Source organism: Myodes glareolus, chromosome 23 (genome assembly GCF_982192425.1).
Source record: "Myodes glareolus chromosome 23, mMyoGla1.1, whole genome shotgun sequence".
In the NCBI taxonomy this organism is placed as follows: domain Eukaryota; kingdom Metazoa; phylum Chordata; class Mammalia; order Rodentia; family Cricetidae; genus Myodes; species Myodes glareolus.
The window spans coordinates 37542314-37554682 of NC_142048.1; the positions used below are offsets into that span (position 1 = coordinate 37542314).

The 12369-nt window shown below is 45.9% G+C and overlaps 1 protein-coding gene across 7 annotated transcripts in view; it reads right to left on the minus strand.

The window, feature by feature from the left end:
* Mfhas1 (multifunctional ROCO family signaling regulator 1) overlaps positions 1-12369 on the minus strand; it is an 86125-nt gene that overhangs the window by 69731 nt on the left and 4025 nt on the right. Inside the window, exon 2 of one of the 7 annotated variants that reach the window (XM_085680808.2) lies at positions 441-1980. The exons of the other annotated variants lie outside the window; for them this stretch is intronic. Within the exon in view, the coding sequence (XP_085536934.2) occupies positions 1661-1980 (320 nt within the window). The 3' untranslated portion in view covers positions 441-1660. Of the gene's footprint in view, positions 1-440; positions 1981-12369 lie in introns of those variants that run through there. 7 annotated transcript variants of the gene reach the window in all.

Below are 12369 nucleotides of genomic sequence, written 5' to 3' on the forward strand. Positions count from 1 at the left end.
AAGCCTCTTTCCTGTCCCGCCATTCTGACTAATTGCATCTCCAGAGTATCCTGAGCACAAAGGGTGTCTGATAAATTCAAAAGGTTTTTTAAAAAGAAGCTCATTGTTAAGCCTCTGAAAGGGAGAAAACTTCCTAGCTTAAAGATCTAGAAAACAGCTTGGAAGAGATCATAGGTCTGTCATTATGCACTGACTACACAGCACAGACAGAAGGGGGAGAATATGCAATGTGTCATAGACATATATGCAATGTGTCATAGACATATATGCAATGTGTATCTGTGTGTGCCTGTTTTCAAACTGCCATGATGGCCGGCATTTCCAAAATACATAGTTTAACAGGGTATGTGTAACATGAGGGCCGGCTTGTTGGGGTTTCTGTCTGGCCCGGTACCCCACATCCGGCAACTCCCAAGGAAAAAATCACACACAGGACTCCATAAGGTTATAAACTGATTGGCCCATTAGGTCAGGCTTCTTATTAACTAATTCTTACATCTTACGGTAACCCGTAATTCTACTCTGTGTTAGCCATATGGCTTGGTACCTCTTTCAGCTGTCAGCTCACATGCTGTTGCCTCTTCAGTGGTCTGCGCAGGAATGGCTGGGGGACTTTCCTCCTCCTTAGCCTTATTCTAGTCTCATTGCCCCACCTCTACTTCCTGTCTGGTTGACCCGCCTATACTGCCTGCCTGGCCAATCAGCGTTTTATTAAAATATGATTGACAGAATACAGACAATTCTCCCGCATCAGGTACGCGTGTTGGTATGTGTACTTGAACTCAGGTGCCCCAAGACCCAGAGATGTCAGACCCACCCAGAGTTGGAGTCAATCATGGTTGTAAGCCATCTTATGTGGGTACCAGGAACTGAACTCAGGACCTCAGGGAGAGAGCTACATATTCTTTCCTCCCTAGCCTTCGCGCCAGTCCCTAAAATGTACATTGTGACCAAATGCAAGGTGCAAGACGAGCATGCACAACCACTTTCAGGTTAAGTACACGCAAACACATTCCTGAAAGATATCACAAGAAACATTTTACAAATAGGAAGCAAGACTGATGATGGGGCGGGGCTTCTACTATTGAATTTACTTTCTATAAGCAGCTATTACTTTCTTATTGTTAGAATCATTGCACGATTTCTTCTGTTCTCTCTCTACGATGATGTTATGGATTTTTTTTAAAAGTTCTCTAAGAAGTGAATTGTGGGGGGAAAAATGTAAAGTTAAAACAAAAATTTTTAGATAACCAAAAAGGTAAAAAAAAAAACAAAAAAACTTAACGACAGCAAAAATGCATGAAGAGTTAACCTAAATTGATAAAACACTGTGTGTATGATAATTTTTTAAAGCTGAAAGGCAGTAAGATGACGCCAAAAGATATTATCTGAAAACTCAGAAAAGTAGCACCATAATTAGGCAACATGCATGCGAGGGAACATTCTCACTAATCAGGACTGAGCTGTCATGAGGCGCTGTTTTCCATTAAATCTCAGTGCATTGTTAAGGTGATGGACAGTCGAGAGGAACCCCGGCTAAGGGCTCTGGCAGGTAGCAGGAAAGCAGTGTAAACATGTTCTGAGATCATGAAATTCTCGGCCTACCACTCGATGATCCTCCTTCAGAAAAGGCCATCCCAATGCAAAACAATGCAAAACTTCATAGCATGCCTTCCAAAAGCATGGCCGATTTTTGCTGGTTCCTTTGGACCTTGACTCGCTCTGCAAATAGCCCCCAGCTGCTACTGCACACACCACTGGCAGTTCCTGCTCCTGCTCCTGCAGCCACAAAGACCAGGTGCCATCTTGCAGGAATGCAGCAGCCCCACGTGTGCCCAGGGCTATCTGCAGAGGAGCACCTGATATCTGCTGCCCCCGATGTGGGGACAGTGTCGCTCCTGTGTGTAGTAAATACAGGGACAAGTACAATCCCAGATTCAGTTTTCACACACTTCTGTTCGGTTCTTTTATCTGTAAAACCTGTGGGTAATAATAAAAGTTCATAGGCCAAATAGAAGAAAAAACAAACAAACAAACAAAAAAAGAAGACAAAAACAAGTTTCAGAAAGAAATACACCAAACAAGGTGTGGTAGCTCATGGCTGTAATCCTCAGAAGGCTGAGGCAGGGGGCTTTGCTACAAATTTGAGGCCATCCTAGGCAAAATGTCTCAACAAACAAACAAAAACAGAAAAGGAATAAAAAGGGGGGAAGAGGCCTATACAGAATTATAACAATAAAATGCAAGAGTCCAAACGGCTGAGCCAAGGCAACATGATTAAATAAACAGCTAGAATCTCCTTGTTTGCTACTACGAAAGTGCTCACAATTATTGTGCAAGTAGAAATCCCCAGAAATGTAAGGGACATTAGTTTTGTTTTTTGTTTGGATCAATACTTGAACCATTTATACAATGAGCTAAGTACACACTTTAAGAACCTAAGCTGACAGAAAGGCCTGGGAGAATGACTGGAGTGATGATGGTAATTTCAGGTATGAGTGACGTCTTTTCCCTTTGCCCTCCAGATTTATATGTTACAGTATGGGACAAGTCAGCTTGTAAAAGATTGCACGGTGCCACACCCCCACTATGAAAAAAGAAGGATTCTACCCACAGGCTTATCCAATTTCCAAAGACACACCCGAAAGTTTGGGATCTTCTGGAGAAATGGCAGTCCAGTAGTGGCTGAAATCTCTGATGTCCTCATCATGTGTGAGTTAGCTCTCTGAGCAACATGCATTACCTCACCCCTTGGGACCAGCCCATAGGACAAAAATACTGTGGCTCCCAAAGTCACACCTCTGACAGGTGCAGAAATAGAACAGAGTCCAGCCTTCCACCTCCAACCACTGTATTAGCATGCTTTAATTTTAAAAAACTCCTTGCCTTCCCCTTTTAAATTGTGTTTATTATTATGGCATGCATGTTGTACATGCACACATGTATACAGTATGTATAGTGTGCATAGTGCATGAATAGCATATATAAGGTGCAAAAGCACAAACAGAAAGATCAGAGGTTGAGCTTGTGGAGTTTACTCTCTCCTTTTGCCTTTGACTGGGTCCCAGGGATTGAACTCGGGTCATCTGGCTTGCATGGCAAGCGCCTCTACCACGAAGCCATCTTACCAGCTCAAAATGCTTCAGTTTTAAAAAGCAACATACATTCTTTGTTCCAAGTCAAAGCAGAAAAAAAAATACAAAAAATATTTTTAAACATCTTGCGCTTCCACGCATTTCAGTCCAAGTGCAAGACAGTTCATTTGGATGAACGCAGAGGTAAGGACAAACTCAAACAATGACAAAGCGACCAATGCAAGAAAGCCTGTCTTCCTGGAGTCGGTTATAGCCATGTGAACAGTAGGCATCAAAAGGGGCTTTGGGAAGCAAAGTTAATTAAAGTAGTATTTTCAGAAGCAACACATAAAGTGAGCAGAGATGTGTCAGATCCAAATTCACCTTTCTCAGGGACTGCTATGGTAAGATTTACAGCGAGGAAAATCAGCGTTCTCACATACAGTCCTATGGATTACCATGGCATGCAGCTATCCACTGTGGGAAAAATCAACAGCCCTTTCTTCCCTGTACTCTGACCTGGAGAAAGTGGCCAGTGTCACACTTAGACACTGTCCCATAAAGGTCATCTGAGGCTACCTCTCTTCCTAGGGTCCCAGCCGCAAATTCTTCCAGGGCACAGCTGAGCTCTGTCCACGGCAAAGGCTATGCTGGACCAGTGCTTCAAAGCTCTCTTTCAAGGGCCCGCAGGGCTCGCTCCCAAAGCTGATGGGTCCAGAAATGCCATTTAAAGAAAGTTCCTTCCTCATCATAACTCAGCACCAAACACGTAGAACACACAATCCATGCCATACCCGCTTACCCTATCAGTCCCCTTCACATACTGAGACCCCACTATCTTCCTCCTGTGGACACCTGGAAACTCTCTTCAACACTCAGCTGCAGAGCAGTCTTGCAGGCACCACAATGGCATGATTTCCTTGTGGCTCACACCCCTAACCATGACCTCTGCTGACCCGCACTCCCTGCAGGCCCAGCTATTAACAATATGAAAGACATTCCCTGCAAGCAGCCTAAGGAGCTAACCTCTCTGTGGGCTAAACAGAAGGCTGGTGCAAAGCCAGAGCGCTCTTACCAGAAATTCACCCCCTACCCAAGCTCGTCTCCGGTGGAAAAGGAGGGCAACAATGGTTCCTATCTCATAAGGTTCCCAGGGATCTGAATGAGCTCAGCCAGTTGAAGTCTCTAAGCAGGCTGTAAAGTCGGCACACACTCAGTCTCATGGTGTCTGTCCCTCAGCCATCTCCTATATAAAGACAGTCACGATGACACACACAATAGGTCACCTGCATGGCATGGAGCTGAGAAGTCAAAGTATCTTTCTGGTTTGACAGTGTCACCCCCATTACCTTTAAAAAAAAAAAACTTTTAGAGTGTGTGTGTGTGTGTGTGTGTGTGTGTGTGTGTGTGTGTGTGTGAAGTGTATTTATGTGGAGGCCAGAGGTCAATTCAGCAAGACGAGCTGACCATCAGATCCCAGGGATCCTCCTGTCTCTACCTCTGCATGCTGGGATTGCAGCTGCATGCCAAGACAAGCAGCTTTTTACATGGGTCCCAGCAGCCCTAAGCCAGGTCCACATGCTGCCCAGTGAGCCACCAATCCAACACCTCCACAACCACCCTTAAGCTCCCTCTTTATGCACAAGGGAGGGATAAAGGGGTGTGCTACGGCCCCTCATTCGTCAGGACGTGGTTCCAACACCATGTCAATAGCACATGACTCACCTTGGGAGCAGGGAGGATCTGAGATGTTTAACTCTTTGATTCTCTCAACATTTAATAGGCTAATAACAGGAAGACAGCTCGCCAAAGCCTCCCTCAACAAAGAAACCTGTAAGGAGCAGTCACGGCTGCGACCACACCCACTTTAGTGTGTGCTGTCTTCGGAGTCAGCATTCATGGTCTTTGGCCCTCAGAAATGACCGGTGGCCTTCATCCTTCCAAACCAGGAGCTAATAGAGGACCAAGAAAATAGCTCTGGAAAGTTTCAGAAAGACTCGGTGATGATGCTGGCTTCGGCATCCTCTCAGGCTCTGCCTGAGAGTTACCACAACAAGTGATTGAGACTCCAAGTCGACCAAAATGAGAGATGTGGGCATTCTTTTCTGTCCACTCTTCTTCATCAAGTAAATTCAAACTGGGAGCTGGCTTCCTTCTAAATGAATGGATTATTTTTTTCCTAGAAAAACCAAAAGCTAAGCCACCTCACAATGATTTCTTCTCTGTAAGGTCAGATTCCATCGCTGAAGGCTCAATCATCACGTTAAGATCCTACCCCAAAGCTCTCTGTGGCCACGGTCATGCATTTTATTTTATTCTCCTAAAACTCCCAGTTCAGCTCAAATGTCTGTATACAGCAGGCGTTCAAAAGTGATCAATGGCTGAAACAAGCTAGTGACTTGTCTTGTATGTAATATCCTAATATTGAAATATTCCCAGCCCTTACCTACTTATCTACCTGTGGCCTAAGGACCAAGCACTCTGGGTATCTATCATTTAAAAACTACCAAAAATACACACACACACAGTAAAGTCTACCTACCACAGACAGACCCAAGGGCCATGGCAGCCTCATCAACCCTAACAAGAGGATCCCAATATGGCCATGTGAGAGAAGGCCAGTCAATGGGGAACCACGGGAAGCAACTAAACCCTTACTCTAAACCATGCCCTGCAAAGAAAGCTGTCACCTGGAGCCAGGTGCAAGAATTCCCAGGCATTTCACCCCAGGAAGGAGGCCAAGCCCTGCCTCAGTGCTCCTTGCTTACGCAAGCACTCCGCTCAGAGGTCCTGCTTTCAAAGTTCTGTGAAGGTAGGAAATACCAGGGAATTATTCAGATTAAAATGGTTGATCTTACATTTGATAAATTTAACCTTGAGAGGAAGAAAAAAGGAAAGGAGGAGGAGGAAGAGAGGAAGAGAAGGGAAGGGGGAGGGGAGGGGGAAGAGGAGAGAAGAGGAAGGGAGGAAGAAGGAGGGGGGAAAAGAGAAAGAGAAGGAAGAAAGGGAGGAGAGGAGATGGGGGAAAGGAGGGTAGAAAGAGGAAGAGGGGATAAGAGGAGGAGGGATGGGAGGAGGAGGGAGGGGAGGAAGAGGGAGGGGAGGAGGAGGGAGGGGAGGAAGAGGGAGGGGAGGAAGAGGGAGGGGAGGAGGAGGGAGGGAGGGAGGAGGGAGGGGAGGAGGAGGGAGGGGAGGAGGAGAGAGAAGAGGAGGAGAGAAGGGAGAAGAAACACAAAGCAAATAACATCAAGGGCAGCCACACCAAGCATGTGACTCACGAAACCACCCCACCCCAAAACATGCTCTGCTACCAAGGGCCTCTGTACAAATTGTATGAGAAAAAGAGACAGCTGGGATCGCTTGGGTGCCCAAGACTAAGGTCTGGAGCAGCAGGAACTTTCCAGAAGCAAGCAGGGAGAGTCTCCAGGCTCTTAGCATCCAACAAAGCTGCCTGGCTCCTCTGACCACCCTGAGCACTGCACCCCATTGCAGTATTTGTATTCTCTACCTTTTGTGGAAAAATCACAAGACCCACAGTATTTCTAGCTAGGACATTACACTGAAGCAAAAAAAAAAAAATAAAAACAAAAAATAAAAAATAAGACATGTTTTTGAGCACTTAATGCCAAAAACAAAAATAACTCCAAAATTTTCCTTCTCATTCTCTACAAATAAGTCAGCCCTGTTGGCAAGGGTGTCTGGGAATTGTCATGAATGTGGCTGCCAAGTATGCGGTACGCAGGGGGTTGTCTATACCGCAGCAGTCACTCCTCCCGGGGCTTCCCTGCTCTCCAGTCAGCAGGCTGAATGCGGGGCAACATCACCTGGGAGAGGGTAAAGCAGCTGAAGAAAGCACCTGCCTGTACCCAATCTACCTCCACCAGTCAGGGCTTCGTATTCCTCAGCATCGATCCCTTCCTTCTGACAGAAGTCGAGGTTAAGGGGAAGGTATGAGTCGATCGGAGGAGGAAGAACTGTGAGACCATCAGTTTTATTTAGGAGGAAGTAATCAGTGACTAAAGGAGGATAAATGTGAGGTCAGACAAAAGGCTTTCGGTGGCTGGCTCCCACACCCTACTCAACTGGGTATCCTAATCATGGTGCCCCTTATCCATGCATCCATTTCTGGAAGTGTAGAGTTTGTACACAAAGATTAAAAACACACGAACACACTAGAAAAATCATATGGAAAACCTTAACGTGTATACACTTGCAGATAAAGAACACCAGGAACAACCCAAACCCCACTTCCTGAGAATCACTGAGATGACATCATGTCTTGAGCTCTCAGAAACCAGGCCCGTGGAGACCCTCCCACCTGTTCGGTCATGCCAGTACTGCCCAGATGACTGCCAATACACGAAACATCAGAAGGCAAAAAAAAGTCTCTGGGACACAGTGCCATTCTTCAGAAGGGGGTGTCTCTAGGTCTATGAGTTGGTGGCATGCATTCTGCGGGTGTCTGAGGTCCCTATCAATCATTCTGAGGATAAGAAGGCCAGTTTCATTAATGCCAGAACAGACTAGAGAATACGTGTCCTCTGAGGGAAAGGCCATCAACCCCCCGAGAAAGACAAACTGACACCCACAATACTCAGCAACTGGTTTTACATCAGGAAGACGGAATCTGAGAGACCTGAGACCTGGCTGAGGGCGCCTGCCCCAAACAGACCATTAGGTGTACCGCTGCAGAGACCGTGCATGAGGGCATGGGAGCCGCAAGGGACAGGAGAGGGCAAAGGCTGAACCAGCACTTGCTCTGGTTTTTCATTTCAAACAAAAGCCCACTAAGGATGACTGCTGAGCCTCTGAGAAAGGTGAGCCAGTGGAGGGAAGAGAGCTGAGGAGCAAGACGGGGGAAACCTCTCCAGCAACATCCACTCCAGAATTGGCCCTCCCCGTAATGGGCAAAAACTGGCACTTCCTCCTAACCCAGGGAGAGCACTATTATTCTAGATCCTCCCTTAGCCCCCCCAAACATCTGTGAGTGTACCCCATCAGTGTATTCGATATGAGATGAAGTGATTGAAGGAAGAGCTAAACCAGGCCAGGTTCAAGGGAGCAAGGGGAACAGGAGGCAGTGTGCTACAAACTAGAAAGAAAACTGTGTTACAAACAAAGAGTGTCTCTCTGGGAAGTTCTCAAGTAGCTGAGCAGGGACAGCCTTGAGAGTCCACCCTAGAACTGACACACCTAAATCTTACAATAATTTGGGCACTACTAAAACCTCTCCAGTCTTTGAACTCTATTCCACACAGGGTTTCTTTCTCCTACTACGCGGTTAAGGTTTTTCTTTTTATTTGGAGCAAAGTCCTGCTGAGTTCCAAGAGGCCTGTTTAGGAAAATGAAAGCCCAGGGGGCATCACTATTAATAAAGTTAAACTAAAAAGATATTGAGGAACCTTCGTGAGGTTACAAAACAACGATTAATTCAATCCAAGCAACTAGGTCATGCTCAGATTCCAGTCGTTGTAAGCGTTAGATATAATAAGGCAAGAACTTTGCTTCGCTCCAGTAGTCACAATGAAGGGCCCATTCAGGGGCAAGTGCTGCAGTCCAAACCCAGCAGGAGAGCTGGGACATCTGAGGTGGGGAGGGGGAGCAGGGCAGGGCAGACTCACCATCCGGTACTACCTGGGAACTTGACAGCGCAACAAAGAGATTCTTCTTCTAAAGCCCAGTCATCGAGGGACACCTGAGAGGCTTCCGGAGACCACAAAGCCTGGGGCAGGTCTCCACGTAGAGGAAGCAAGTGAACAATCCAATCAAAGAGGTATTATGATACACACAGCCACTCCTGGGACAGGGGAACTATGCTAAGCGTCAGACGACAGGCATGCACCACCAGACAGGCATATACACTCAGACCCACACACAGTCAGACAAGCGCACACTATTAGGCTGGCACACACAGATGAGTACATACAACAATCAGATAGTCACAAACGGTCAGACAGGTACACGGAGCCAGACAGACACTATCAGATGGGCACACAGTCACATGGGCACACACAGTCAGACCAGTTCACACTAGGTGTAGAAAATGAAGGAGCAAAGGACACTTGTGAGATACGGACAGGATCTGTATGAATGAATGTAGCCAAAATTAAAGAAAACCACACAATTAATTAAGCTTACTGGATTGCTTTCTCCTTATCGTTAAAAATTACACTTCAAGTCGGACAGTGGTGGCACACGTCTTTAATCCCAGCACTCGGGAGGCAGAGGCAGGCAGATCTCTGTTAAGTTCGAAGCCAGCCTGGTCAACAAGAACTAGTTTCAGGACAGGCTCCAAAGTTACAGAGAAACCCTGTCTCAAAGAAAAAAAAAAAAAAACTACACTTCATAATTTGGAGGGTGAATAATTGAATAGAAGTGAAAACTTATATTCAAAATCAGTTAGACAAAGACATACTCTTCCAACTTAAAAGCACACCGTGGGCGTTCGATAGTGGAAATGCTATCAATCCACTGCGGTCTTGCTGCAGGCCAGAGTTCTAGCCACTTAGGTCACTTAGGTCACTTAGGTCGGCCAGCCTCATTCTGGTCTAAATGACACAGGCAAAGGGAACGAAAACATGAACAAACACCCCATAGAAAGAACAGTGTGCTCTGGGAACGAGAGTATGGGACCAACCACGGGGCAGAAACGGAAGAGGGTGGTGGGACAGGCAGGTGTCGGCACCCAGAGAAAGCATTAGATTCTCACAGGGATATTTTGAAAAACTATTGCATTTACGTGTGTGCACGCGAGTCAGTACATAAGTGGAGGCCAGTTCTTCCTTCCACCTTTACGTGGGGTCTGGGGATGAACTCAGATCTCTGGAATTGCTAGACAAGTTACCTGCTGAACCACAGTGACATTTAAGCATCTTACATGTGTGTCTCCCGTTTCTGGAAGAACCCTGGAGGGCGGTTAAGAGCACTGAAGTACTGGGGTTCAGTTCCCAGCACCCACACGGCAGCTAACAACTGCCTGTAACTCCCTGCCAACACTCTCCTTTATGCAGACATACAGACAGACTAAACATCCACAGATAAAGTACATAATAAACCTTGACTTTAACTCCTCTACGTCGACCCAACTGTCTTCAGTGAAACACACCTGCCATCCCTTTGGCAATGTGATTTGATCTTCTCTGTGAGAAATTTTAAACCCATGGTTGCTGGCTAAGGATCTCCAAAATCAAAGCCAGAGGAATCCAATCCCGCATCATTCAGCCAGCTAAGCAGCTCTCAACAGAAAGGGCAGATAGGCAGGACCAGGAGAGCTTTCCATATGAGAACATTTTCACAGGTACTAATGCTTTCTGTTGGGACTGCTTCTGCCGAATGGTCCCAAACAACACGGGAACTGGCACTTGATGTCCCAGGGTAGACAAAAGCAAAAAACCTAAAAAAATCAGTTTGTAAACCACTATATGAAAAATCGTGAGTTTACAAGAAAACTTGATACATTAAGTGTAAAATGACGTCACCAATTTCCTGTCCCCCAAAAGGAAATGAAAGACATAAAAAGACTTCATAGAAAGACAGAATGCTACACGCAGATTCAAAAGCTTCTCCTAAGCTGAAATATGTTCCAGTCGCCTATGGGTGTGTCCTTTAATAACTGAACATCAGATGTTGTCATTTCTCCCATGTGACATTCTAGATTTCATTGTTTTTTGTTCTTACCAGATCTTTAAGAATTATGACAATTACTAATTAATGTTGAGAATCACAGAAAAAAATACGACAGGAAAAAAATCCTGTTCTCCCGTTGTTGTTGCTGCTGCCGCTGTCATAATGTAAAGAAAAACAATATTGTCAGTTTTCCCAATATTCTGATCTCTCTGCTACTTTTTGGGGGGGGGAATACAAGCGAAAACAAATTTTAAAAAAAAATAACATTTCTGTCAGAAATATTCCATAAGTGTTATAAAAAATAACTAATGCCATATTTCTCAATATAGACATGTGTTCTTACAATTTTTCCTCTCTTCCCTTCTCAACTTGAAAAATCCTTACAACCCGGATTGCCAACCAGGTGTGCCTCATTTGAAAGGCGAATGAGACACAAGCCCCGCCCCTACTTATTGTTTGCCCATCACTGCTGGCTCCTTTATACAATAGATGAAGGTGAAAATTTAAGAGCAAAAGTAAGGGTAAAAAAAAAAAAATCCTGCTAGCCTCCCTGTTTCGCTGACCGAATTCCTCAGCCCAGATTGGTCCGTGTTCAATTATGTCCTTCCCTTTGTCGCGCATGACGTCAGTTTAATTCACACCCGGCCTCTGCATTGGGCAGGAACTAGTCCCAGAGGGCTCCTTCAGTGGAGCAGGCTGTGAGTACAGTGTGCCCAACCACTCTGTGCAAACCAGCAACACGATAAAGTGTTTGGCTTCCATGAATAAAAGACCATGGCAAATATACGATACACCGAGGCATCCACCAAGTCGGGGCCTGTGACAAGATGCCAGATAATCATACAGAATGGCTGGCTCCATTAGCTGGTCACCCGATATGGTGGCTTTTTTTCAAGCTGAAGAATTAAACCTAGATCTAGGGCAACGGAAAGGCTTTCCCTTCGGAAATACTGGTGTCCTGTGCCTCCCTGATACTATTACCAGCCGCGTTCTTGTTGGCACTCTCGCCACGACAAAGATCAGAGTGGCATTCAGTCACCCCTCGGCTTACCCCGGGTGGTGGGGCCCAAGGCGAGAGAGGCTGAGTGGTGCTATTGTCACAGGATCTGCGCAAGGGATGCTTGTGACGCTATCGCCCAAATCAGCGGTCGCACAACGACAAACGGTGAGGAAACAGTTCCTAGCTAAAGACTTGCGCCTAATTAGTCAGGAAAAAAAGAAAAGAAAAATCCCAGGCAAAGCAGAAGAAGACCAGGAGTTTCCAGGACAGTTTCCCAGGAACCTATCCTGGATAACACTACCATGATGGGCATGTGTCATTCATGACACATTTGCCCAAACCCACAGGAATAAATACCCAGACAGGGATTCGCTCCAGTGGATGGGAGGATGGAGCGACTGGACTGCGCCAGCGCAGAGGATGATGGATGAGGACCGGGAGGCTATGCATATGTGAGGGAGGGGCAGGGGGAGACAATCCATACCCTCTGCTCTGCGTTGCTGCACCGTTAAAGCTGCACTTTCAAAAATGAGGATTTTTTTTCTTTTAAATCTCAAACAACCAGTCCTCAAATTCTCTCACTTGCCTATAACTGCTTACAAAAGAAAAAGACAGAGACAAAAAAAAAAAATGACTTGGGAAACACTCCCTAGGAGACTCATGGGTTTT